This window comes from Carlito syrichta, unplaced genomic scaffold (assembly GCF_000164805.1).
Source record: "Carlito syrichta isolate Samal-C Ts95f unplaced genomic scaffold, Tarsius_syrichta-2.0.1 Scaffold301531, whole genome shotgun sequence".
In the NCBI taxonomy this organism is placed as follows: domain Eukaryota; kingdom Metazoa; phylum Chordata; class Mammalia; order Primates; family Tarsiidae; genus Carlito; species Carlito syrichta.
In genome coordinates, this window is record NW_007245627.1 from 857,526 (window position 1) to 884,093 (window position 26,568).

Consider the following 26,568-nt stretch of genomic DNA (forward strand, 5'->3'; position numbering starts at 1 on the left):
TCGTTTTTCTTTTAGGTGGGAAGGAGTTGGGAGGTAGGAATCAAGACCTCCCAACTAACTTGGCTAGAAGGAGGAAAGCATTGTTTCTGCTGTTCAACAAAACAGGCAGCCTGATCACTAAAACGGCATTTTGCTTGAAAACAAACAGGAAGCATTTCTCTGGACAGTTTTCATCGAAGTAAGACTCAGCAACTTATTCACAGTTCTGGAATGGGTTGTTTCCTCCCCTCATTTCTGCCATACCATCCCGTGCAAAAAGTTACCATCTTGTCTGATTTCTAAGCTTGTCAATTGCTGCAAATGGCACAGAGCTTCACATACTACCTGACCATGTCACATGAACCAACAAAAGAAACAAGATGGGTAACCTTATGCTATTATCCCTTTAAGAATTCCAGCACACATAGACTACCAAGGTGTTTCACTAATAAATTTGCTTTTCATTTTTTATGGTCCTGATACTTTTTCCACTCAAGTGCTTTCCTGGTTGTCTTTCCTTCCATTTTTCTCCCAAAGCGGCTAGAATATATTTCTGAGACTCTTTAGTTCACTTCTAGAAAGCAAAATTTGTCCATAGTAGTTTGCTTTCTTTCCCTGCTTCAGAAAATGGTGGCGTCTCCTTGTTACTAAAGTTGTATCCCTTTCCCCTGACTCCCATTTCAAATACAGGAGGAAGTACATAAATAAAACAAAGAGAAAAACTGAGCAAGTTAAAGAAAATCCTAGAAGATAGAATACATCTGACAATACTCTTAATGCCTTCAGAAATTGAAAAATGAAACAAACTTTACCACTGAAGAACTTAAAAAAAATGCCAATTCCCAATAATGGCCAAAAAACTTTACCATGATCATTTGGTGAATAGCTTCTAAGGACCATTTTTCATATATAAAAAGTCTTAAAAACTAAATTCATAGTAAATGCTGAACAATATGCTACTTTCCTCTTTCAACTGCTCGCTTCCCACATAGACATGCATGTCTTTTTAACAGAATGCATTTATAGTCCATATCTTTCCCCTGTTCTTTCATTGTTTGTAACTTTTCCACCTTAAATCTATCTCATCCTATAAGACTCAGATTAGATATCAACTTCTTTAGGAGGTCTCCCCTGGCACCCGAGTTGGGCCAAAATTGCATATTTATGTTTCCACAGAACCTGGCAGTTCTCACCTCATTATATTCACATTATCTATTTTCTAGATCTGTTCTCTTACTAAAAGGTAGAGCTTTATCTCAGTCATTCTTCTATTCCCAGACATGACACTGACAAATTGCGTATCTAGAATATATATTTGTTGGATGCCAGCTGAAAACTCTTAACAGATGGGTAAAATGTGGACAAATAAGAAGTGCTAGTCTTTCTCTTGCCTCTGCACCATCACAAGTGCTGTATCCTCTGCAAATCCACTCCCATGATCCTCCTAACCTCTTGCCATTCTTTTAGCATCAGTTTAGTTGACACTTTCTCTAGGACCCCTACCCTGAACTAGTGAAATGGGGCTAGGATCCACTTTTATAGCCTCCCTTATCTACCTAATCTTTATCATAGGATTCTTCTTCAACGAACTTTTCACTTGTCCAAATTTCCCAAATAACTATGGTGTGTGAGAACAATTAGGAGACTACATTATAGCCGGGCTCAGTGGCTCAGCCTGTAATCCCACGCCTTGGGAGGCCGAGGTGAGTGGATTGCCTGAGCCCGCGGGTTCAAGACCCGCCTGGGCAACTTGGCGAGACCTCATCTCTACAATAAATCAAAAATCAGCCGGGCGTGGTAGCACGCGCCTGTAGTTCCAGCTACTTGGAAGGCTGAGGCGGAAGGATCGCTGGAGCCCAGCAGCTCGAGGCTGCGGTGGCTGGAAGTGGCCACTGCACTCCAATCTGGGCGACAGAGTGAGACTCCAACTCAAAAAAAAAAAAAAAAAAAAAAAAAGACTACATTGTATCCACCGAGTCCCTGAAATGTCGGCCTGGCACTGCAGTGGGTGATCAAGAAATAAATGATATGTCTATGTCCTTGAGGGTCTTATACTCATTGGGTCGTATACATTAAATATGTATAACTTTTCAATCTTTTGCAAAAAGAACAAAGCTGGTTCCATCACACTTCCAGACTTCAAACTTTACTAAAAGGTTTCAGTAACCGAAACAGCACAGCACTGGTACAAAAAGAGACACATAAACCAATGGAATAGGGCAGAGAACGTGGAAATTAAACCACAGGCCTTACAATCAATTCATCTTTGACAAAGCTGACAGAAAAAAATATTGGGGAAAGGAAACCATACTTAGCAAATTGTGCTGGGAACACGGGCTGACCACATGCAGAGAAATGAAACTAGACCCCTACCTATCACTATATACAACTCCAAATGGATCAAAGACTTAAATGAGAAACCTCAACCTATGAAAGTCTTAGGGAAAAAAACAGAGGGAAACTCACCTGGACACCAGCATAGGCAACGAATTAATGGCCAGCTCCTCAAAGGCAAATGCAGCAAAAACTACAACTGACAGGTGGGAACTTATAAAGCTAAAGAGTTTTGTGCACAGCAAAAGAACCTATCAAGAACGCAAAGAGACAACATACAGAATAGGGCCAAAGAAAACATCCGCAAGCTATGCATCAACAAAGGCCTAACATCCAGGATCTATAAGGAACTTGTATGAATTGACAAAGACAAATAATCCCATTAAAAACTAAAAACTGGGCAAAGGACATGAGCAGACATGTCTCAAAGAAAGACATCCAAGCAGCCAACGAACACTAAAAAATGGTCAGCATCACTAATCATCAGAGAAATGCAAATCAAAACTACAATGAGATACCACCTAACTCCAGTAAGGATGGCCATCACTGAAGGAAAAAAACAAAAAACAGGTGTTGGCAAGGCTGTAGAGCAAAGGGAATGCTTCTACACCGTTGCTGGAAATGTAAGCTAGTTCAGCCTTTGTGGAACACAGTTTGGAGCGATCTCAAATAACGAAAAATAAAGCTACAATTTGACCCAGCGATCCCACTTCTGGGAATATGTCCAAAGAAACACAAACTGTTCTACCAAAGAGACACCTTCATGCATATGCTCATTGCAGCGCCATCGACCACAGCAAAATCACGGAACCAACCTAGATGCCTATTGAAGGTGGACTGGGTAAAGAAAATGTATACACAACGGAATGCTATGCAGTCACAGAGAAGACAAAACTATGTCCTTGGCAGCAACATGGAGGCAGCTGGAGACCGTCATTCTAAGTGGATTATCAGAGAAACAAACGACTGACTACTGCATGCTCTTACTTATAAGCGGGCACTAAACACGGGACACCTTGGCACTGCTAAAGAAGGGAAGGAAAGGGGAAGCAGGAATAAGGGGCACCAAACCACCCAGTGGCACCACCCCCACCGCAGAAGTGGGGAGGGATCATCAGGAGCTCAGATTCTGCCTTCACACAATATACTTACATGTTCCCCACGATTCTAACATGAAAATAATAATACATGAAAATAAATATGTACAGCTTTTTATGTATCAAACATACTTCACTAAAGTGGTTTAAAAATATATTAATATCCTTTATCTGCCAATATCAATTGAAAATGTCAACAGGTGAATAAAGAAATCAATGGATAAATATAATCTCATGGTCATACTGAATACTGAAGGGATAAAAATTATACTTATATTGCATTGTCATTTTCAGTTTACTGAATTATAAAAAAAGAAGAGAGAACAAAAATGGAGACCTTATTTTTTTAGTGATTTTACTTTAGTAATAATCTTTTAGGAAAGCGGTCATCTGGCTGATCTGTCAATTATTTTAACAAATACATGCTAATTGGAAGTTTTCTCTGAAGGGATCATTTTCGAATGTGTCTCAAGTGTCCAAACTGTGCTATTTTAGAACTTCTTATTTATGATTTTACTTTTCTAATATCCAGTTTTATCAGTTTTCTTTACATTTTCTGTAGCTTTGGGAATGTTTTACTCCATTTTCTGAGTTCTCCTCCTTCGAGAACATCCCTTTTCCCTGCTGCCCTCAGTTCTCCTCTTAACTTTCTAATGAGTTCTTTTCTCTCTCGCCTACTGGCTCTCTTCTTCCTACTAACTGAGACCTTGACCTTAATTCTTCTGCTTCAAGTTTCACCTCACTGCCTCAGTGATTCTGTCTCCTTCCATAAAGCCACTGTCGCTCAATTCCCAAATTTCCATCTTTAATCTCAGTGACTTCACTAAGTCCATATTTCTAACTGCGTATTTCACTGATACTTCATATAAATACATACAAAATTGAACTTACTGACTTCCTCTGGATTTTTCAAGTTTTAGGAAAAAATGGCATCATCCATTGTCACCCAAGCTCAGACCTTGGCACCATCTATGACATTTTCCTCTGTCTTGATCTTATCATTAAAGCAGCAGCCGATTTCTGAGGCACTACTCCCCTAATATATTTCATGTCTGCTTCTGAATCCTAGAAGCTTGCTATTTGCAAGTCTGCTAACTAAGTGATGACTTCCCAACAATTTTCCTCAACTATGTTTTGACCTTCAAACCTTTCATAATGAGTTTCATCTAAGCTTGAAGGCATGGGAGTCAAGAAATGAGAAAGGGTCTAGCCTTATCCCAGACAGATAGCACAGCAGATACCCAGTAAATATTTACGAAAATGGAAAATAAAATGAAACCCAACTATTCTAGAAATGATGTCATGCTATTATCCTGCATGAAGATCTTCGATGAATTTCCATTGTCAGCCAGGCTTGGTGGCTCAGCCTGTAATCCCGTGCCTTTGAGAGGCTGAGGTGAGTGGATTGCCTGAGCCCGCGGGTTCGAGACCCGCCTGAGCACGCGAGACCTCATCTCTACAATAAAAAAAAAAAAAAATTCAGCCGGGCGTGGTAGCACATGCCTGTAATTCCAGCTACTTGGAAGACTGAGGCGGAAGGATCGCCGGAGCCCAGCAGGTCGAGGCTTTGGTGGCCGGGAGCGGCCACTGCACTACAGTCTGGGCAACAGTGAGACTCCAACTCAAAAAAAAAAAAAAAAGAATTTCCATTGTCTACAGGATAGAGCTCCAAAGTCTGAGCATGGCTTGGCTCTTATAAGCCTTCTTCCTGCTCCCATTACTCATGCCCAGATACCACGGGGGATCCATCTGACGGCACTAGATGTCAGGCCTCTTGGAGGCCAAGTTCAGAGACTTGTCTGAGCCATTCCATTCTGGGTGAGCCTCTCTTAAGACAAAGCCTAAGTCTATCCTTAACACTTAGTACATTGTTTCTCCACATCTCCTACTCTATGGTAAGCTGTTTGAAGATAGGAGCCATTTCTAAAAAAAATTCCTTGGGGTCTACCACAATATTTGTAGTTAACACATTTTGGTCAATATACTTTTTTCTTCTACTGGTTATGCAACCAATTAGCTATATGTCCTTGGACAAACTACTTAATTGACTGGATTTAATTTTCCACTCCAGGCCCAATGGCCTGTGCACTGTGCTATTTTCAAACCAAAAAACATGCATTTTCTAATGTTTATGCTTTCTCCCATGTCTTTTGCACTTGAACTTGTTGAATTTTTTCCAATTTTTCAACATATCAGCATTATCCACCAGTTTTGTTTATCTAATTTCCTTCACTTTGTTTTCAATCTTACAGCACTTTGTAAGCCTTCCTCACAATTAGAATAATATTTTGCCAAATAATTAGTTAGTCAACGATTCCCACTGTTCTATACGCCATGACATAAACTGCTTTATAGTAAAGACCATGCTCTATTTGTCTTTCTGTCTCTCCCAAGTAACACTATTCTTGGCACACAGGAAAAACTCAGAGTTAAATTAATGAGAATCTGTGTTACAATGAACGTCAGAACACACTGCAACAGAATACGGACAGCAAAACTGTGAGTCCACGCAGAAGCAGCTTCCACTCTCCATTTGGCAATACAATCTTTCATAACCACTATAATGCGGACACGTCTTATTTGCCTGTAATTCTTTCCTTCAGCTCTAACCCTCAGTCAACTTACTTTATATTCTCATTTGCAGGAACTTCGGGCAGTTGCACAGTAATCATGCCGTCCAAGTTGGTCTTCCCGATGAAGGCAGGCTTGGTGCGGAGCACATCTGGTGCCGTCTTGGCTGTGACCCTGTGTTGCAGCCCACCAGCGCTGTTTCCACGATTTGTCAGCACGAACGAATAGGACTTCTCGGGCTTCAGGTTGACAATTAACTTCTGTGTGGCTCGGCCGTCCACTTCCTCTACCATTTTCCCATCGTCATAAAGAATCTGGAGAGGCACAACCAATCAGAATTTCGGCCCTCAGGTAAAATACATGTTCTAAACTAAGGTGCAACTTGCCTATGGAGAATACACGAGGTCAGTTCTACTTGTGGTTGGTTCCTAATCCCATAAATGTTCACAGTCCTAGAGGCTGTCTCAATTTTCCTGTCAGTTCATACTGCATAATGACATAAGATTTCTGAGTCTATTAAAAAGGCACGGCAAGATACATACAATAACTTTCCAATATCGAACCTGTCGGTTGCATGTTATCTAATGAAATATGGGCAGAAATGCTCTAGGTTTTCAACGTATTATCCGTATCACTTATTTTCAGAAGGTTTCAATTCCTGTTCCTAAACATACTTTAATTTCAAAAATGTTTTTCTACTGCTTATCTCACAGACTTGTACTTCTTGCTAACATCTCTCAATACGTCTCAGTGGCAAACCAGAGAAGAAAAGGAGCCAAGAATTCAAACCAACAAATTCATAAACTCTCAGGATACTGCATTATAAATAGGTAGAAGCCATGTGAATCTCATGCACTGGTAGAAAAACAAAAGCCCAAGCTTAGATGTAACATGCTCAAGTTCAAAGTAGCAGGTAGCCCACAAGGGATATTAGCCCTGGGTTTGAGCTTCTGCCCCCTCATTAGGGTGAAAAGGTGACGCTTCCAAGTCACCAGACTCAATCTCCTCTGTGAAATTCACAAATGCAGACAGCAAGTGCCTGCAGCCAAATCAACGTGGCCTTGCTCTGCAAACCACTTACCCAGATAAACCGTCCCTCCACCTTTACCTGTGATTTCTTACCAACGAGACAATGACTTACTTTGAAAGGCATGGCGGAATTATAATTCTCTGGAATCTCCCAAGACAGCAACACTGAAGTCTTCATTACTGCTTTGACATGAAAATTTTTTGCAAACACTGCTGGAAAAGGAAAAACAGTGTATTTAAACTATTCCTCAAAACGTGTGACCTGTCCTTTTCCACCACGGACCAGAGGGCTTATGCTAGGTGCTGTCTACTTTGGTCAGAGAGAGAAGTATGATTTGCCTACCTGTTTAGAGCACTCATTTCAATACCCCATTTTCATAAAGATCTCTGCTCTCTCTCCAACTCAGCCAACTATATTGCATTTTCCTTACCTGAGGACATCGGGGCGCTGCCAGCCAGACTTTCTTGGCATTCTACAACTGAAATCTAAGGCATCCGAGATGCAGCAAGTTCTACATACTTTACCTTTTTGTTTTTGCTGAACCTATTCATATGAATGGGCCGGTCAGTTACTTATAGCTTCGAAACCCTGATTTCCAAAGACTGACATTCCTTTGAGGGAGGAAGGCCACAAGCAGCCAAATCCTACCTTGCTCCACGGGCAGTGTCCTGAACTGGACACTGGGACTGTATGGCCCGGGCCCTTTGCTCGTGTGAGCACGTACTTTTACATCGTATGTGGTATCTGGCTTTAAGCCAGTGAGTGTCATAGTGGTGTCGGCTGGAACAATAAGCTGCTCCATGGGAAGAAGGGGGATGTTGATATCCCTGTACAGAAGGGTATACTTGGTGATAATGCCGTTTCTCTCTGCCAGGACAGGTGGCTGCCAAGATAACTGGACGGAGGTGGAAGTGGTGCTTTCCGAGTGAAGGCTTTGAGGGAATCCAGCGGGGACTTCTTCTGGAACAGAAATCTCCTTCACCATCTCCTCCCCGAAGCCCACTTTGTTTCGGGCTGAGAGCCTGAAGACGTACGACGCTCCTTTGTGGATGTCTGTCGCGGTAAAGTGATCTTCTTTCTCAGAGAACTCCAGAGTGGTGAGCGGCTCCGTGTCCTTGCGGCCGAACTTTAGGCGGTAGCCCTGAAGGGGTCCGAATGTGTCCACGGGAGGGTGCCACTGAATGAGAGCGGTATTCATCTGAGTGTGGTTAATCACAAGCCTGGGTTTCCCTGGAACTGGAGCACACAGTAGGGAGTGGTAAGACCCACCAGAATGGACATTCACGCTGCGGTCACTGCCAATCAGAGTTCTCTACTGGCATTCTCACAGAGCTATGCAACCCCCACCCTGACAAAAGACGACGTTTTGCCCACACATCTTTTTGGAAGTACGCTCCTTCTCTTACTTGAGGAAGGTGGGCGACAATACCAGAATTTATTTGGTAAGTGACACAAAGTAGGAATGATCGTTGAATCATCCATTTAAGGAAATTTTTATTGCCTTCACACATAAGGTTGAATGCCACTAAGAAATTAATCTGAATGAAGATTAGCCAATCAGATATAGCTAATGAGAACAATTTAATGATGGAGTATGTAAAAAGTACCGAGCACTGTGCTAAGAGTATTTCACACAGAATTCTCATTTGATTCCCATTCCTGACTCCTTGGTGCATTCTCTGATCAGTTATTATTATCTCCCTTTTCCATGTAAAGAAAATGAGACCTAGAGAGGTAGAAAACTGTCCAAGGTGAGGTGTGTTGCAAGTGAGGAAGCTATAAGGTAAATTAACTCTCCCTGAATCCGTAGCTTAAACCCTCCCTGAATCCGTAGCTTAAATGTTTAATTGCGCTGTTACATCGCTTAAAAGTTAAATAACAGTGTGGCTTTGACTTACTATGGATCTAATTTACACTTTTTGTCTAACTTTACTATCCATACTAGTCAACCACATCAAGTTCTTCACCTGTAAATTGAAAATTATATTAAGATCTACTTCATATGGCTATGATGAATAATAAATGAGGAAATTCATGTCAAAGTCTTTGTATAAAGTGTTCATTCTATTCATGTTAATTATAGTGATTAATTATCAGGATATTAGCCTTTTTGTGGTCAGGGGCTAGTTTCCCATAAGTACAGAACTTATTTATCTTTAAGTTAGGTGAGTGAAGAGTTCTAATCTACTCATTCAATGCATGATCGCATCTGTATTTTTTCTTTTTTACTGGAGAACAATTATTCCTGGAATCCAGGGTGAAACACACTGATAAACCAAACCGAGCCAGGAAATTCTTTGGGAACTGTCCAAAGATGTATCATCAGAGAGTATCATCAGAATCGAAACCAAACAAAGTTCATAGAAAAAAGAAGAAAGACAGTAGGAAGGGAGGAAAGTTTACAACAATGGGAGGGAGGTCATTTTAAAAAATAGCATCATGGGATATAGATAAAAGTTTAAAAAAACACCAGAAAGATAATGGATAGTACATAGAATGCTAACCTTAGAGAGGATCTGGTTATCTTACATTTCAGATCTTTGCATTTTATATTTCAGAAGGTTGAGACCCAGGCGGAGATGTGCTCTGCTGAGAACACATTCATTACGATATCTCTATCCTTAACCAATGGAGCAACAGCTGTGCTCACATGCTGGGGAGATTCCCAGTAAGGTTTTTATAACTCAGCTAATCTATAATGTATGGAAAGAATAGTTCCTAAAGTTTGTAAGGCAAGTGTATACCGCGCATGTTGAAGGTTGGCCCAGAAGCCAAACCACTGTGTGTACTCATGGTGCCCTTGGAAAAAATGCATACTGGGATTTTAATCACCAACTAATTGACTCTCAGAATGCAATCCATTCATAAGTCGGAGAGTGCCTGAATTATTCTATTTTTATTTTAAATATACTTACAACTGTTTTGATTTTTAAATAGCACTTTAAGGTAGACACTGGCAGACATCTTTAATTCCCCTTTATGTACACACAGCATTTACATGATTTGTTCATGAAAATGCCAGCAATTGTGCCAAAGATTAAACATTTGAGTCTCCACTGAGAACGATCCGCAGGGAACTGGAGCTTTCAGCAAAGGCTACACCCATCAATAAAATAAATCCAGTTGAAACGAATGACTCTGAACATAATTATTCTCAATATCCTCCAAGTACAATACATTTTATTAAATGTATTTGTTAAACATTTCCCGAATTTTAGTTCCAAGGCACGAAATTTAAATAATATGTAAGTTGTGCATTTTGTTTCTATAAGATGCAGGTAAAGCTAGGGCAAATAAAAAGACTTACTTTCTTGATATAAACCACAAACATAGCATTCTAATAATATGAGTCATTTATAAACTAGTATGTTCTTATTAACTGATGTTTTACTTTATAATATCACTATGGGGCAACCCCCTCGGGTCCCCTCCCGCTGTGGGAGCTTTTCTGTCCTCTCAATAAATCCTGCTTTCAAAATAATAATAATAATAATATATATCACTAGGGCACAAAATTTGAGAAATAGAATGGACTGGTAAAGTCTAAGAAAAAAAGCCACTGACTTTATGGAAGCACATTTATTCTTCCATGGGAGTCAAAGTTTAGCTTGAAGCAATGTCTTGTGTTTTTGGATGCTGGCAAGACCTTTCTTATTCTGGGATGTGAAGCCCTTATGGGCTTAGATTCATGAGATCAAAGGAATGCTCTAGAACTAAGAGCGTCAGCGTTGACCCACTGGCTTCCACTTCCGTGCCAGGAACATCTCAGTCTATTGCCAAACCCACAAAAGTCATCTCTATTGCCAAACCCACAAAAGTCATCTCGTCCCTGCACAGAAGTTCACTTAAGCCTGAAAACTTATGAGACAACCAGCCCAGGAGCACCAAGAAGCACACGTGAAGGATTCAGTGAACAGACCGATGCAGAGGCAGCTTGAGGAAAAACTCCAACATCACCTCAGGAGAGGCTGGCCCATGAGGGGATGCCTAACATCTCCAAAAGTGGGCGAATAATAGAAATAACAGATGCAGCTTAAATAAGTTGGAGGTAAGAGTTCCAGACAGTTGTGGTATTTCAACTGGGGAATAACTGGTAAGATTTTAAAAAAAAGGGGGAGGGAGGGAGTGAAATGAGGAGAGTTCTACATCACTGCATATATAGTTAAAAAGAATTCTCTCAAACTTTACATATAGGCACTGGAACCCATTCCATTTCTGGCTTCCAGAAACTTTGTATGCATGAAGCATTTATCAACTACTTACTCTGTGCAAAAACTTGTACAAGGGCACACAGGCATTTAAAGGTGAAAATACAGAAGGATATAGCAGAATCCACACCCTCTAAAACATGCATACTCTAGTTGGGAAAATAAAGGGATGTGCTCTCTGTGGAGTCTGGCTCAGGGTTTCTAATGCATTAGGGTTACTGTGGACTACTTTTATAGGCCATACTAGCAACAGGGCAAATGGTTCTACTTACGCCAGTATTGAGCTTCAGACCTGATAAATGAAAGTGTCTTAAATAATTACTTAGGGAAGTTTGGAGGCCATTTTTTAAAAGCAGGGTCTAGTGAATCTATTGGTAGAAGCAGAGAGGGTCCAGCTACAAAAGAAGTAAGTTAACTCGATTTATATCATGACATATAAACTCTTCTCCCTTCAGTATGTTCTTATTCCCTTATTATATTCTTCCTGTCTAAAAATCTTTTAGGACGTCAGAGATGGTACACAGGTGTCTGGTTGCCCTTTACTTCTTAGCACTAGCAATCACTGGACATGCACCATGGTACTCAATCCCAAGAGCTCTAAATGTAGCCTCAAATTAGCACCAGAGAGGCAACAACCGCAATCGGCTGGACTAAGCCTATTATTTCCAGATTCTCCATGTCATAGTCCTCTTTTGATCCTCCTTAAACATAGCTGTTCCATATTGTACTGAAACTCATGTGAAAACATACGGAAAGTGTCAAACCAGTGAATCTTCTGATTGCTTTTACCCTCGAGGCCTCAGGCAGTAGACCAATCATGATATAGAACAACGGGAGTGTTAACAAAGAAACTACAAACATGTCATAATCACTGAAACATAATGGCCGACATTTTATTCAGAAGCATCCCTCAGGTTATACGAATTTTTACATAGATTTTTAAAAATATGAAACGTACTCTTGTTTCAAAGATATGATTGTTTACAGATTCTGGAAACAATGTATACCAAAGAAACACATCCGATAATCAGGAATTTTACTACTCAAATAAAATGTCATGAGAATTCCTGAAATCTCTATGGAAGCTGTCACTAAATACCCTTGCAACTGTGTTTATTAGGATCTCATATCTGTGAGATAAACTCGGTAATTCTTCACAGTCACATAAATACATGAGGATTTTTTTTTTCTGGTAACAGTATACAAAACAAAACAAATTGGTATGTTCACTAATTGCATAGGGATAAACCATGAGTAATGAATGCTTATGCAATAAGAAAAACAAACCTAGAGCTTTGCTCTTAAAGTAATTATAAATCTGGATTCTCCCACCTTCATCCTAGGCTCAGAGGGGGAGTTTCAGGAAAGAAAACATGCAGCCATACAAGTATAAGGATTTTCTATTTCAATATCCAAGACCGAAACAGCGAGTGGAAATTCCAAGACAATATCATTTGTGACTAGGATCTATAATTCTAAATAATCTTTTGTTTGGTGGCTAGAAAGAGATGAGCTAGTCTTAGTGGCATTAAAATAGAAAAAAAAAACACAACATTCCTTTCCCTAGGATTCACATCCCTTGGCTATAAAATCTCCACTTTCTGCTCGCTAAACGACCCTGTGATATGGGCGATAGGCATTTGATGCTTCATAGAAGACAATTCAGACTTATTAAGACTTAGTTACAATGCATTTCTTCAACTTGGGATTCAATTTCCAAAGTTTATTCTTGGTGGTCTATTTCCAGTAGAGACTGGTTCCATGGCCTGATAGCCATCCTGCCATCTTGTCCCTCACTGAATAGATATCTCCTATTCTGTGCACTAAATTCGCTTGGTACAATAGTTTTCTTAGAAGAAAGAAAAAAAAAGCCCAGAAGACTCTGCCTTGAAGGAGCTCTGCCATCTGCAATCCTGCTGCTTGAGGCAGTTCCAGGTGGCAGGAGGTGAGGGAGGCAAATCTTATGACATTTAGACAAATTTGGCAGTGAGCACAGCACCCGGGAGGGTCCTCAGCCTCACAGCTGTTCTTTGCTTTATGCCTTTACGTCGAGGCGTGTTCCTAAAAAGTTGTGTGAGACGTGATTTGGGAGGAGATCATCAAAGCATGGTGTGAACGTGCCATGGAAGACTGCTATATATGGGGACTGGAAGAGACTCCTTTTGTAATTATCTCTTAATTAGCAGGTCCTACAATGCCAGGTCTTCCCTCATGCTACCTTTCCCCCCGGGGCCAACCAAAGTAACCCTGAAGGGCACCAGGCAAGCTTTGGTCCTCAGAAAGGAGCACTTTTATACGACCGAGCCTTGGTTTTCATCATTCTCTTGTCTGTTTCTCATCTCTGGTACAATTTGGCTTCTCTGGAATCCCCACAGCAGGGGTTGGGGAACAGAAAACCACGAGAGAGAGAATGGTACATTATGAACACACTTCAAGACGGCAGCACGTCTAAGAGTTTGGTGACTGGGAGAGGTTGAACCTGCTGTGTGATTTCCCTTCCCTGCCTAGTTTAACTTTTCCTCCAGACCTTCACGGGACTTGCTCCTTCACGTAATCTGAGTCTCAATGCAAAGATCTTTCCTCCAAGAGACCTTCTGAGCCCCTGATCCACAGCACGTCTGTCTACGCATTTACTTTTCATCTTATGACTCCTGACTTTTTACTATATACTTATTTAGTCCTTGTTAACTTTCTCAGCATCGTCAGGAAATAAAGTTTCTGAGGGCAGAGTCTTTTTCTGTTTTGTTGATTGTTTGTATCCCCAGCTCTGAGAACAGTGTTTCACTCATAGCCAGGGCTCAAAAATATTTGTTACATGACCGATTAAATAATGTGTACAAAGTATGGGCTTGGATTTCTTTTCCCACGAACTATTTTTATTTTTTCCTGAATTCAAAAACTCAGAAGTTGACCCCAGGACATTGATTTCCTCTGAAATCATCCTAATAAAACCTTGACAGAAGCAACCCATATTCTTTGGAAAGTTAGGATTATTCTTCAAGGCAAAATTATGCACAGACATAATTACCTGCCCCTGTGGTGGACACCAGTTTGGGCTTGCTGCGAGCGCCATCTCCTTTGGTGGTATAGGCTGTGACGGTGAGGGAGTAGGAAGTTTCAGGCTGTAGCCCAGAAATGATCATGTCCTGAAATGATACAACAGAATAACACTGGCTCAAAGCATGTTACAAACGTCCTGGGGTGGGGCCGAGGCCATTCATTGTCATTCTGCGCATGCTTGAGCATCCCTTGAAGCCATGCTAAGCACTGGATGTATCATGCCTGAGGATCATGCTCCGGAGATCTGTTTTCACGCCGATATGGAATGGGAGTCTTCAGACATCCCAGGAGGCAGCTCCTAGGGCAGCAGTCCAGAACACCAACTCCGGAGCCAGACCTCCTGAGTTCATGAACGCCAACTTGCCTCTCCTTACTAGCTTTGCAATCCAGAGTTAGTAAGTGTGACCCTCTGTGCTCTCCTTTCCAGTCTGAAAGTAGGAAGGCTAAGAGGACCCCATAAGGTTCTTGGAGGGTTCCATGAGTTATGGCAGGTAAACGCTTAGAACTTGGCCAAGCTTATTGTGAGCCCTCCGTAAGCTTGCTGTTCTTTTAGGCCAGCAGTTCTGCATACGCATCCACTGAAGCCCGACCCACAGACGGGGGTGGCACTGATGCCAATGTACACAAGAATTCTGTCAAATGGCAGATGGTGGCTCTAGATAGCCGAAGAGCCAGAGAATTTTCTTAGGACTCCAGGAACTTATTATTGGCTATGAACAAAAATCATCATACATTGAAGGGAACTTTCTGGTAAATTAGAAAGCAGGTCATAAGACCAAAGGATATAACATGACTTGAGTTTTACCACATCACTAATAGGTGTTCAGCTAATTCTGACTATTTAGAAAATGTTAAAAAACACAAGCTGTTTACAAAAATCCTTAGCTTTCCCTTAGTAAGGGCTCCAAACGGTGGTGGTTATAATACCTGATGACCTTTGATTTATTCCTTTAAGAGGAAGGTTACATGATTCTTAGAGTGCTGGCTATTAACTTGTTCCAGCATTTTAGAGCAAATACCAGAGCTGTATGTGCACACACGTGCACACACATACATACACACACACAGAACAATATAAAAACCCTCTCACATTTCTGGCCCAGCTGTGTTTTCAAACTGAATATGAATAAATATAACAAATATGCAATGTCATTGTCTTCCAAATCTAAAGACAACGTGAGTGTCAAGTGAATGAACTGGATTGTGTCAAATACAGTAGGATTTTTTTTAAAGCTAGGCGGTAACAGGGACCATAGAACTCAGTTATTGAAGCTGATCCCAAATATGACAACTTTTGACAACATGCTTTCTTAAAAGAGTACAACAGTCTTTATTGTGGAAATTCACGAATTTCTGATATTATTCCGAAGAGTCATTGGAAATTTTATTCTGCCAGATAAATGGTCTATTTGGAAGAGATTGTTGTATTTTCAGGACCTTGAAATGGTTTCACTAACACTGCAGAGGATACTAAAATTAAGTCAACTATCTGAGACCTGCATTTTCAATTATGGCACACATAACGACTATGCCAAAAACTATGAGTAAACGCCAATGTTATTGTTTCCAAGGTTCCCCTCCCATGCCACGGGCTTTGCTGCTGAAAAACAGGCAAGGCTAGCAGGAAAAAGGAGCAAGGTTTCCTTCAGTCACCATATTTTATAGCAAGAAATGTACACACTCTGAGCTTCCAATGAGTTTCGCATTCATAAAATTGAGGTTCATCACACGTATCCATCCTCTCGTCCAGGTTGTTAGAGTACATAAGTAACACGATTAAGTCCTCCACAGCGGCTTAATCTCAGCTGGACACCCCTCTGTCCTATCCTGTCTTGGGATGCATTTTCTTTCTTTAAGCTGTGGGTGCACTTCCTTGGCCATTCAGTCTCCTCTGTGAGGTGGTGTGCCTGATATTATATGGTCACAGTTCCTCAATCTCCTTGTTGTCTCCTGTCCTGCCCTCACTCCTTTTCTTGTCCCTGCCTGTTAGAGGTTGGCACCCCTGAAGTTCTGACCCAGTCTCTGGCCCGAGGAACTGTTTGCGAGTCCTAAAAAACCTGCATTCATTTCCAAATCTTAAATAATTGTTTCTGCCTGTACCTGAAATCTAGCTCCAGCTCTGACTTCCTACCTGAGCTCCATGGCACGTATGTTGTAAATAACTGCTGGACATTTTCCTGTGGCCTATGAATGTTCCCTCAAGTTCAACTTAACGGACGCTCCAAAATCATTCCCAGAAGCTGACTCTCTCTCCCTGCTTCCACATTTTAATGAATGGTATGCATCTGCAAAACTTCTGTGCTACCTTTCACCTCTTTCTCTTCCTCAGACTGTCACCAAGCCTTTGTCAATTCTTTCTTTTCTTGGTCATAGCTATCCCTTTTTCCCTTCTGCTGCCTCAACTCAAATTTTTATCATTTCATGATAAAGTTCATAGAATAGATCCTTTTGCCTGTTTTTCTACTTTCTACCTTCTTACTCTCTAATCTAACATGAAGACGCTGGTTTTTAAATTGCAGGTAATGACCCCTTTAGTAGGTCATAAAATCAATTGCGTACGTCACGACCAGAATTTAAACAGACAAAAATAATCAACTTTAATACAAAATGTTAGAATTTATTACATAAAGTATGGTTTTATACAATTTTTATTTTAGTTAAACACATATGTGCATTGCAACAGGACATATAATGCATTTCTTACTGCGGGTCATAGTTAAAGCAGTGATTAGAAACACTGCTACACTGTCAATTCCATTTCCAATGAGATTCCTATGCTTTGGCAATAAATACTTATTCACTGATTGAAGGACTTCCTTCCTCCCAGTCTATCGCTTTTTCTTTTAATATTTTTCTATATCCCTTTAGTACTGAAGAGTTAAAGACCAACTAGCTCTTCAGTTTGACGCTCCAGGTTTTCCCAGTATTATGTGGCACTAACTTACTTTCACAAAGCCTTCGTTTGCTTCAAATAGGCAACGTCACTGTCACCTGACTACACCCCACTGCCTCAGTCAACCGCCTCAGTGACTGCCCCTGCCGTGCTAACTTTAAAAAAATACAGGCCTGCCTTCAATTCCCCAGCACACTTTGATGCACACACACACTTTTTCACCTACTCAATCTCTAGTCACTTTTAATGTTTTCAACTAAGCTTCAGAACTTCTTTGACCATCCTGGACCACTGTCTGAATTCATGCCTCTTGCTGACGTTGTCTCTCATTTATTCACGCATTACACGTTGCTTTAGGCCGTATCTGTTGCTGGTTTTTTTTTTTTTTTTTTGAGTTGGAGTCTCACTCTGTTGCCCAAACTGGAGTGCAGCGGCCGCTCCCGGCCACCGCAGCCTCGACCTGCTGGGCTCCGGCGATCCTTCCGCCTCAGCCTTCCGAGTAGCTGGAATTACAGGCATGCGATACCATACCCGGCTGATTTTTTTTAAAATTTATTGTAGAGATGCGGTCTCGCTGCCCAGGGAGGTCTCAAACCCGTGGGCTTAGGCAATCCACTCACCTCAGCCTCCCAAAGGCGCGGGATTATAGACTGAGCCACTGAGCCTGGCTCTGTTGCTGTATTTTATGACACTTTTCAGAACTTTATTTTTTCTTTAGCCAGCTATATTGTAAACACCAGAAAGGCAGGTGTCACATTATGTATCCCCTGCAGAATAATATATATAATAATATCAGGGCCGGGCATAGTGGCTCGGCATGTAACCCCAGCACTTTGGGAGGCCGAGGCGAGAGGATCGCCTGAGCCCAGGGGTTTGAGACCAGCCTGGGCAACTTGGTGAGACCTCGTCTCTGCAATAAATCACAAAAACAAACCGGGAGTTGTGGAGTGTGTCTGTAGTCCCAGTTACTTAGGAGGCGGAGGTGGGAGAATTGCCTAAGCCCAGCAGGTGTAGGCTGAGGTGGCCATGAGAGCACCACTGCACTCCAGCCTGGGTGACAAGATGAGACTCCAACTCAAAATAATAATAATAATAATAATAATAATAACAATATCTTGATAAATAACAAACCTCTCATTCAAATATTGAAAAAAATTCCCTCTTTAGTGAAATACGTTCTTTCCTGACATGATCCATTCAATTCCACTGAAATCTTTACAAGTACAACAGAGTTGACTAACTCTTCTACGTAGAGTTAGTCAATGCCAGACCTATGTCTTGCTAGCCACTGGATACACAATCGTGGGGTAGGATTCATGAGCAGCCAATATCAAATAACTTACTCTCTCCAGTCTGCAATACTCCCATTGAAAGCATGCCTCCTCTGACTGTGTCACAAGGCAGAGTTAGTAGCAGCCATCAAAACAAATATCACAAGCCCATGATGTTTCTTATGCGATCAGTAGCCCCATGCTGGTTTCACAATATCAAAAACCAAACCAAACAAAAACCAAAATAAAAAGCATACCACATAGCAAAGATAACTTAAAAAAATAATTTGTTAGTTCATGCATCAAGCAAACAGTGATGCAGATCACAGATAAATGAAAGAAGAGTATCAGAGAAAACAAGCATATATAGACTGCTTTTGACAAAGCAGTTAAACATTACTCACATGTTCGGTAGTATCATCAAATTCCCACTGATTGAGATTAAGAAGGTTGGGGAGAAAACAAAATAAAAAGAAATGAAGAGAAATTTGTAGCCTATCCAGGCAATGTTCCCCTTCTTAGATTAAAAAAAAAGAAGAAGAAGAGAGAAAACGACTGAAGCAACGTGCACAACAAAATTCCAAAGAATGTAAGTATGTATTGCCTCCTTTCCTACCCCTAACTGAGTTCACATTAAATATGTCTTATTACTGTTATCACTAAAGCCAGCCAATGCTTTTAAAAATGGATGGTTCACCAAAATACATCAATAAGGTATAGCAAAGGCTAATGTCTCTAATCATATACTACTTTATGACATTTATTTTGACTCCTTTCTTAGCTTACACAATTAATTCAAGTCACTAGTTAGATTATCGTTCATTCTGTTGCGATCTTATAGCTCAAATGAAATCCTGTGAAATGCAATGAAGTTTCAGTGAATAGTCAAGAAGAAGAAATGAGCTGGGCAAGGGAAAAGAAGGCATAAGAAAAAACCAGCAATTAATAAAGGAAAGCCAAAGTAGAAGAGAGAAAAAGAGAGTTGACATTTAATGCATCCAATATTCTGTAATTTCATTAACTGCCATATTTCATAATGAAAATGGAGACAAAATTATAGTTCCATAATGTAAAATATCTAAGAATCAAAGAACACCAAAGCATGATGATCCTACTGACTTCTTTTTCATAATTGCAGACTTACAATATAAAACACAGCAATAATGGCTTCAATAATTTTATACTATGTTACCTTTCTTTTTTATAGGTACTACAAAATAATTACGTATAAAAAATCAAGTCAATGGTCTTTTTTCAGGATGAAGGTCTACCTAAGTTTATAAAATCATACCACTGAGTTTGGGGTAGATAAGTGAGCCAGGAGTCCTGATACCTCTAGTTAGAATGTTTCAAAACGAAAGCAAACATAACCACTTGGTGAGTTGACTTATATTAGAATTCTGGGGGTAATACTTTCCTTAGAGTCACAGGGATACTTATTGCACTCTTATTTTTGCAGGCAAGAATGAAACACTGGGCAACCTGTGCAATTTTCCATTTGTTTCATAATCTTTCCCTCTTTTACACAAAGGAAGACATACTCATTTGAAATACATTTTAAATATTTTACAAACTCCGTATTTTTCCCTGCCTGGTCACCGATTTTCTGGATTATTAAAGCCCTCCAAGGTCCATAATCTCCTATACGACTACGATTTGACACAGCAAATGTAAGGTAGTCCACGGGTTATGCATAATTTCCAGCATGGCAGTTAAAAATTGGGATCTTCCTCTTCCTTTCAGGAAAATGTGTAAAATATGACTGGATTTATTATGGGACTCTCTTTGACTCTCCTTGAACTTATGAAAAAAATTGAACAATTTCAATGCTCTGCTTTAAACAATGAATTACAAAACAAGTTCTGATACCATGGTTGTGAACTTCTAGCCTAAGGTGAACAAAATTTCTCACATTTCTCACAAGTTCATCTACCCACTATTAGCACTTTTCTTAACTTATCTCAACATGGGGAATTTTTTATGCACTGAAAAATTCTAATTTAATTCGTATTATCATTGTCATTATTTTCATTTGCTATGACACGAAATAACTCCTGTCCTCAAATGTGTGACTTGATGAAGAAGAACTAAACAGAATACTACCTGGGTACCTTTCCTGAACACAAATGTCCATTCTTCTGTGGAAGAAGTCAATATTTACAAATTAGATCCACTAAGTTCCAGGACATTTTAGCACAACAGAGAGCAGATCCTATCAGCAAAATTGCAGCTTAGAATTCTTCCGTTTGACTTGACTGAGTCAATCATTTTTTCTTTTAAGTCAGAAAGGCAAACTCAGATACAGCTGTAGAGAGCTGAATATCTGCATTTTAAGAAAACGGTCATGTTTTTAACCAGACATGAGTATCATTTCATTACAATTCACCTCCTCACTTGATGGCAACTCTGATTGAAAAGGTAAATACACATCGATGTGTATTAAAAACTAGAATTTTGTACCGGATTTTTTAAATGTCAGAAATTCTAAAATGAAGACCCATGTTAGGATATGAACTAACATAACCTATTATGCCAAAATATAGGTATATCATTTCAGAGGCTTACCTGTGCATCAGCCAGCATGACATCTTTCAGCATGGGCTGGCCCTTGGGCTCACCATTTTCCATCCTCACGTAATGCACCTGGTATCCTCTTATCTGGCCATGCTGTTTGTTGGGCACAGGTGAGCGCCATGAGACTTTAACAGATGTTGAGTTGACAGCCTCTACCTCGACTTTGCGAGGAGGACCACTAGGAACTGGAACAACATCATTGGATAAAAGAAAATTATAGGCACTGTCCCACCCAGTCAGAGCATTTTCTTTACTTAGGCTTTTTAAAAAATGGGTAGACCCACTATGCTTCCTTTGAAGAATACAAACATTTTCAACCAATGAAAATGCTTAACCAATCTGCTCTACCTTTTAAGAAAAGATCAAAAAACATGACCGATGCAAAAAAAAATGGAAGAAAAAAAGAGTATCAGAGAAATAGAAAAACATGTAAAAAATGTACAAAAGCCAAGGAAGATGCTTTGAGTTTCAAAGCATTAAAGCACAAAGAAGTATAGCATTGAAATAATAATAAAAACTGGCTGTTGACTGTTGTGTGTTTTTTAAAGGTTTCTTTTTTTTAATAGCGGAATAAAAACATTCTTGATAATATGAATTCTCTTCTTTTTTTTCTCATATCAAAGGTATTCCATACAACAGATGCCAAAAATTGAATGTCGAGCATCAGTGTCTCTGAAACAAGTAAGACAAAAAGACATCAAAAAGATAAGAAGGTAGATTTGAAAAGTTAACTTCAAAACGTAAAAGAAGTGAATACAAAAAGCCAAGAAAGATACAGAAGACTTTAGATGGAGGTACAAAGAAGGGCTGGATTGTAAGGTCACAGGCGTCAACTGTTCCTTTAAAGGCACGCAAATGACAGCAGAGAGACTGGGGAAAAAAAAATGCCCAGGCTGCAGCAAAGACAAGTCTCTGGCAAAAATACTGAAGATAGCCATGCTGGGCGAAAAAGATGAGCAGAGAAAAAAAGATTACTGTGAGCCTATCAAAAGACAGCAGACCAGGATTGTGTCAGAAGGGTGCAAACGGACGGAGCGGAGGCAACATACCATCTTCATCGGTTCGAATCAACACGGATAAGCTCTCAGGGCCAGGGCCGACATCTGTGTGGGCGGTCACCGTGATCCGGTACTCAGTCCATTTTTCCAGCTGTTCCAAAAGGTATCTGGTAGTGTCCGAAGAGATTCCCCAAATCTCGTGAGGCTTGTCATCTTCCCCGTCCACTGCCGTGTACTTGATGGAGTATTCGGTGATAATGCCATTCTGTTTTTCCACGGGCGGAGGTTGCCAACTTACCAAAATACTAGTGGAACTTGGGCTGGTGCAACTAATTTCTTGAGGAGGAGCTGACGGCTCTTTTTTTGGCAGTGAGTTAAAGGAGGATTTAAGTGAAAGGACAGGAGTGGTTGGAAAAAGAAAATGATAAAACAAAAGAAAAGGCAAAAATAAATAAACGCACGATAAGGGCAACAGAATGAAAACAAGGCTTCGAAACTTAAATTTTAAAGATACACTGATGTACCTTGGCTTAGTAATATGAGCAAACCAAAAAAAATAAAAAATGAATAAATGACCGAAAATAACTGTTAAATAATGGGTGGGGGGAGTATGTGAAAAGGAAACCCTGAGATCTCAGAGCCTCAAATAAAATTACCTACCTGTGATTTAAATCCTTCTTCTAAACCAATCCCCCAGCATTCCCGCCCCCACTCTAGTGACTATCCAGCTTCAAAAAGCTGCAAATCATGCTAGCTTTTTTTTTTTTTTTTTTTACTTGAGAGTCTGGTGACGCTTCACAGATGTTGTGTCCAAGTTTGCACTTCTACATTCTAGAATGAGGAAGATTTACATACAGCACTCAATTGTGAAAGGCTTCTTAAGTGTGAAAAGTGACAATGATCACTAGTGCCCCTCCACCAGTTCCAATTAAAATACATACATACATACATACATACATACATAAAAAGCCCAACACACATAGGACGGTTCACTCCATCTGAAAGACTGAGTTTGCCTGACTAGTTTTAATAAAAAGCGTGAACCTAGCATTGATCGCAACCCATGTACGGTCAGCATGCAGAATCAATAGAGAATGAAAATGCACAGTCCGAGCTTTACCTACCCGAGGGGCAATGTCAGGCTTGTTGATTCTGACTGTAACTTGTACTTACCCTAGGTCAGCTCTCAGCTTTTTTATTATAACTCTTCTTGAGACACCATTGCTAGTGAAAAATTAGATCCCACCAGCAAATTTTGGTCAAGTCAGTCATAATAATCTATCCCTCACACAATGTCAATAACACAGCCATTACAAAGAACTCTTTTAAAACGCAAGAATTATCTGGAACACGTATGACTTATGTACAAAATTTCTTACATTCTGTACATAATTATTCATACAAAGTAGAGTTTACATAAGAGTTACAAGATCCGCTGTCTTCCTGCCCATTCTAAAATGAGCTGGTCACTTATTTTCCATCAAATTGTAACCGAACATATCATAATTTGAAAAAATTAAAAATCATAAAGAACAATACAACTATTATCATGAGTTATTTTTGAGTGAATAATGCACGTTCCTAAAGTAGAACAAATAAGTGGGCTAAGATATACAAATACATATACCCACAGATGTATATTTTAAAGCAATGTATATGGTGGGGTGAATACAGCGACCTATTTTTTGTATTTGAATGTGCTGTCTAGGGATTTCCTTAGATTTTGTGGGTCTTAGTGTTTTGGAATGCCAGGTGTATCCGATTGTTTAGAGAATTGTCAGTCTTTCTCAATTTATACGCCTTGTGTTCATTATTATAGGCAATCAAAATAAAAAGCTCTCTGTACTGACAAAAAAGAAATCCTCATAGGACAGCCTTGTACATTTGGAATAATATTTGTAGAATCACTAGAATATCATTTTTATTGATTCTGACTAGAGGTTCTTATATCTCAAATTATAAAACTATTTCATATGCATTATCATTATTCATAATAAATTGAGTTGTTCATGTAAAAGCAAGGACTCATTTGTAATTCTTTTTAAAAAGCTGATTTGGTTTTCACTAGGGCTACCTTCAGACCTCCTATTTTGTGAGAATATATCTTACACCTTTGGAAACTTTCGCTTTATTAAAATAAAGAGCAGATAAGCTTTTGATGTGGTTATAAAAAACCCATTCAATATCTATTTATGTATATATGTAAAACAGTGAGGCTTGTAAACCAATGCAGAATATAATACTGAAGTATGTAACATTTCTTTTAATTAAATGTTTGCTTTTGAGAAATTATCTTCTATAATATTATTTAATAGCCTACCTGGAATTCCAAGTAGACATACAGAAAATCCATTAATTTACATGCTTCTGTCTTTACATGAAGAGAAATTTTATGGGAATTTAATTATACTCATTACTGAATTACGCAATAAGATCCTAATGCTTTTGATATATATAATCATATTTTGAATAAGAGGGTGAATATGATTTTCACTATCAAAAACTGGAAGATTTTAAGTTTCTATAGAAAAGAAATGATGAAAATTGTGTTTATATGAAAAGAAATTAATCTTTTAAAACACAAATGTTATGTTTGCTGACAGGTCTAAGTATGAGGTCAACAGACTGCCCTCTTGACAAAATTCAGTGTATTTATGTTTTATGTATCTATTGCATATGCTACTATGTCAGAAAGCACAGATAAGATAAGCACCAAAAAAAAAAAAAAATCTAAGAAAATAACGCCAGAAAACTCTTCAATTCAAGATATATAGTTGTTTATGGCCGATTTGTAGATACTTACTAATAAAAAGCAAACAATAGAATTATTAGCCACCAAACCTTCCATCAAAAACAATCTCCTATAAAATACTTTATGCAAAACAATCTGCCCTGTGCACAATGAACTCCCCACTGTGATAAACACGGCTATGCTTAAGGGTAACCGTTCCGAAAAGAAATTGAACCTGAGGAAACAAAATATAATTTAGGACTGTAAATTGTGCTTTATTTATTCCATTATTCCTAAATTTGCTCAAATACAGATCTTCTGCGAATGTTCTAATGTTCTAAATTTCCGCAAGTACAACTTGCAGAGTTAATAAGAGACAAGTCATAAAAGCCAAGCTTTTTTCACTGAGTAGGAACAAATATGTAAAATAAAGACGTATTTGTTGGCAAAGTTAAAACCTGTGTGCTTACAAAAGATCCAGGTTTCCTTTTCTGCTGCCTCTCTCTTTTGTTAAGCCCTCCCATGATTATTTCGCCCTGGTCTCAACCTGAATTCCGCTCTCGAGACTTACAACTCATCCAACAGGGCTTGATCTACCTCCTTTCACCCACTTTTCACCCACGGAGGTCTACTCGCTTCTGTTGCTCAATTTAGGAAGTGGGAACACGAGGTCTGCATTTTGGACCACGTTTGAAACCAAAATAAATTATGATTACACTCAACTCCCCAAAGCTGGGTGTATACTGGCCTGGAGGATGTTGACTGTTAAGCATATTAGCAGGTTTGCTTATTGTCAAAGGTGAAAGCTAGCAAGATCTCCCAATGAAAACAGGGCAGAAAGTAAGCAAAGAGAGACACCTACTTGACTGCATGGTTCTAGCTGATATTTCCGCGGTAGAAGCACCCAGGCCTTGAGGAGAGCGTGCAGCCAGACGGAAGTAGTATAAGCTGTTTGGTTTCAGCCCTTGCAGCCTATACGATGGCCCTGGCTCAATGGTGATTCGCTGCTGTGAGTAACAAGAGAATGTGGTCATCTTCTCTAAGATTTATGCAAATATTTGTATCACATTGACTGGAACATCAAGATTCTGCCATCAGGATTATAATCTCATCAAAATACCACAAAAAAGAGTTAACAGTATGTATCCAGGACTATACTAGCGAAATTATATAATGAGAATATCAGTTTAAAAGCCAACTGTCTTTTTTGTTTTTTGTTTTTTTGAGGTGGAGTCTCACTCTGTCGCCCAGACTGGAGTGCAGTGGCTGCTCCCGGCCACCACAGCCTCGATCTGCTGGGCTCCGGAGATCCTTCCGCCTTAGCTTCCAAGTAGCTGGAACTACAGACGGGCAGTACCACACCCGGCTAATTTTTTGATTTATTGTAGAGATGAGGTCTCGCCAAGTTGCCCAGGCGGGTCTCGAACCCGCGGGCTCAGGCCATCCACTCACCTCAGCCTCCCAAAGCGTGGGATTACAGGCTGAGCCACCGAGCCCGGCTTAAAAACCAACTTTCTACAAAAGATAAGGTAACCGGAATAAGGAAAACCAGAGATATTTCTAATGTTGACACAGTTATCCAAATGCATCAGATAAGAGGGAGACTTGAGAGGGTAACACCCATGAGTGTGTTCCACCCGGTGGCTCAGCCTGTCAGTCATCCTGCGCCTTTGGGAGGCTGAGGTGAGGGGATGGCCTGAGCCCCCGGGGTTCAAGACCCGCCTGGGCAGTGAGACCTCATCTCTACAATAAATCAAAACATCAGCTGGGCGTGGTAGCGCGCGCCTGTAATTCCGGCTACTCAGAAGGCTGAGGCGGAAGG

The 26,568-nt window shown here is 40.0% G+C and overlaps 1 protein-coding gene across 10 annotated transcripts in view; it reads right to left on the reverse strand.

The window, feature by feature from the left end:
• Window positions 1–26,568, reverse strand: part of PTPRD (protein tyrosine phosphatase, receptor type D) — a 416,835-nt gene that overhangs the window by 155,123 nt on the left and 235,144 nt on the right. For 7 of the 10 annotated variants that reach the window (XM_008054819.1, XM_008054818.1, XM_008054813.1 and 4 more), the window contains 3 exons: window positions 25,609–25,753; window positions 7,123–7,220; window positions 6,036–6,295 (listed from right to left, as the gene is read on the reverse strand). In XM_008054819.1, the coding sequence (XP_008053010.1) occupies window positions 6,036–6,295; window positions 7,123–7,220; window positions 25,609–25,753 (503 nt within the window). Of the gene's footprint in view, window positions 1–6,035; window positions 6,296–7,122; window positions 7,224–7,659; window positions 8,248–14,247; window positions 14,366–18,847; window positions 18,875–21,008; window positions 21,203–22,066; window positions 22,373–25,608; window positions 25,754–26,568 lie in introns of all 10 variants that reach the window. The other 3 variants (XM_008054815.1, XM_021710779.1, XM_008054814.1) reach the window with 2 other exon arrangements.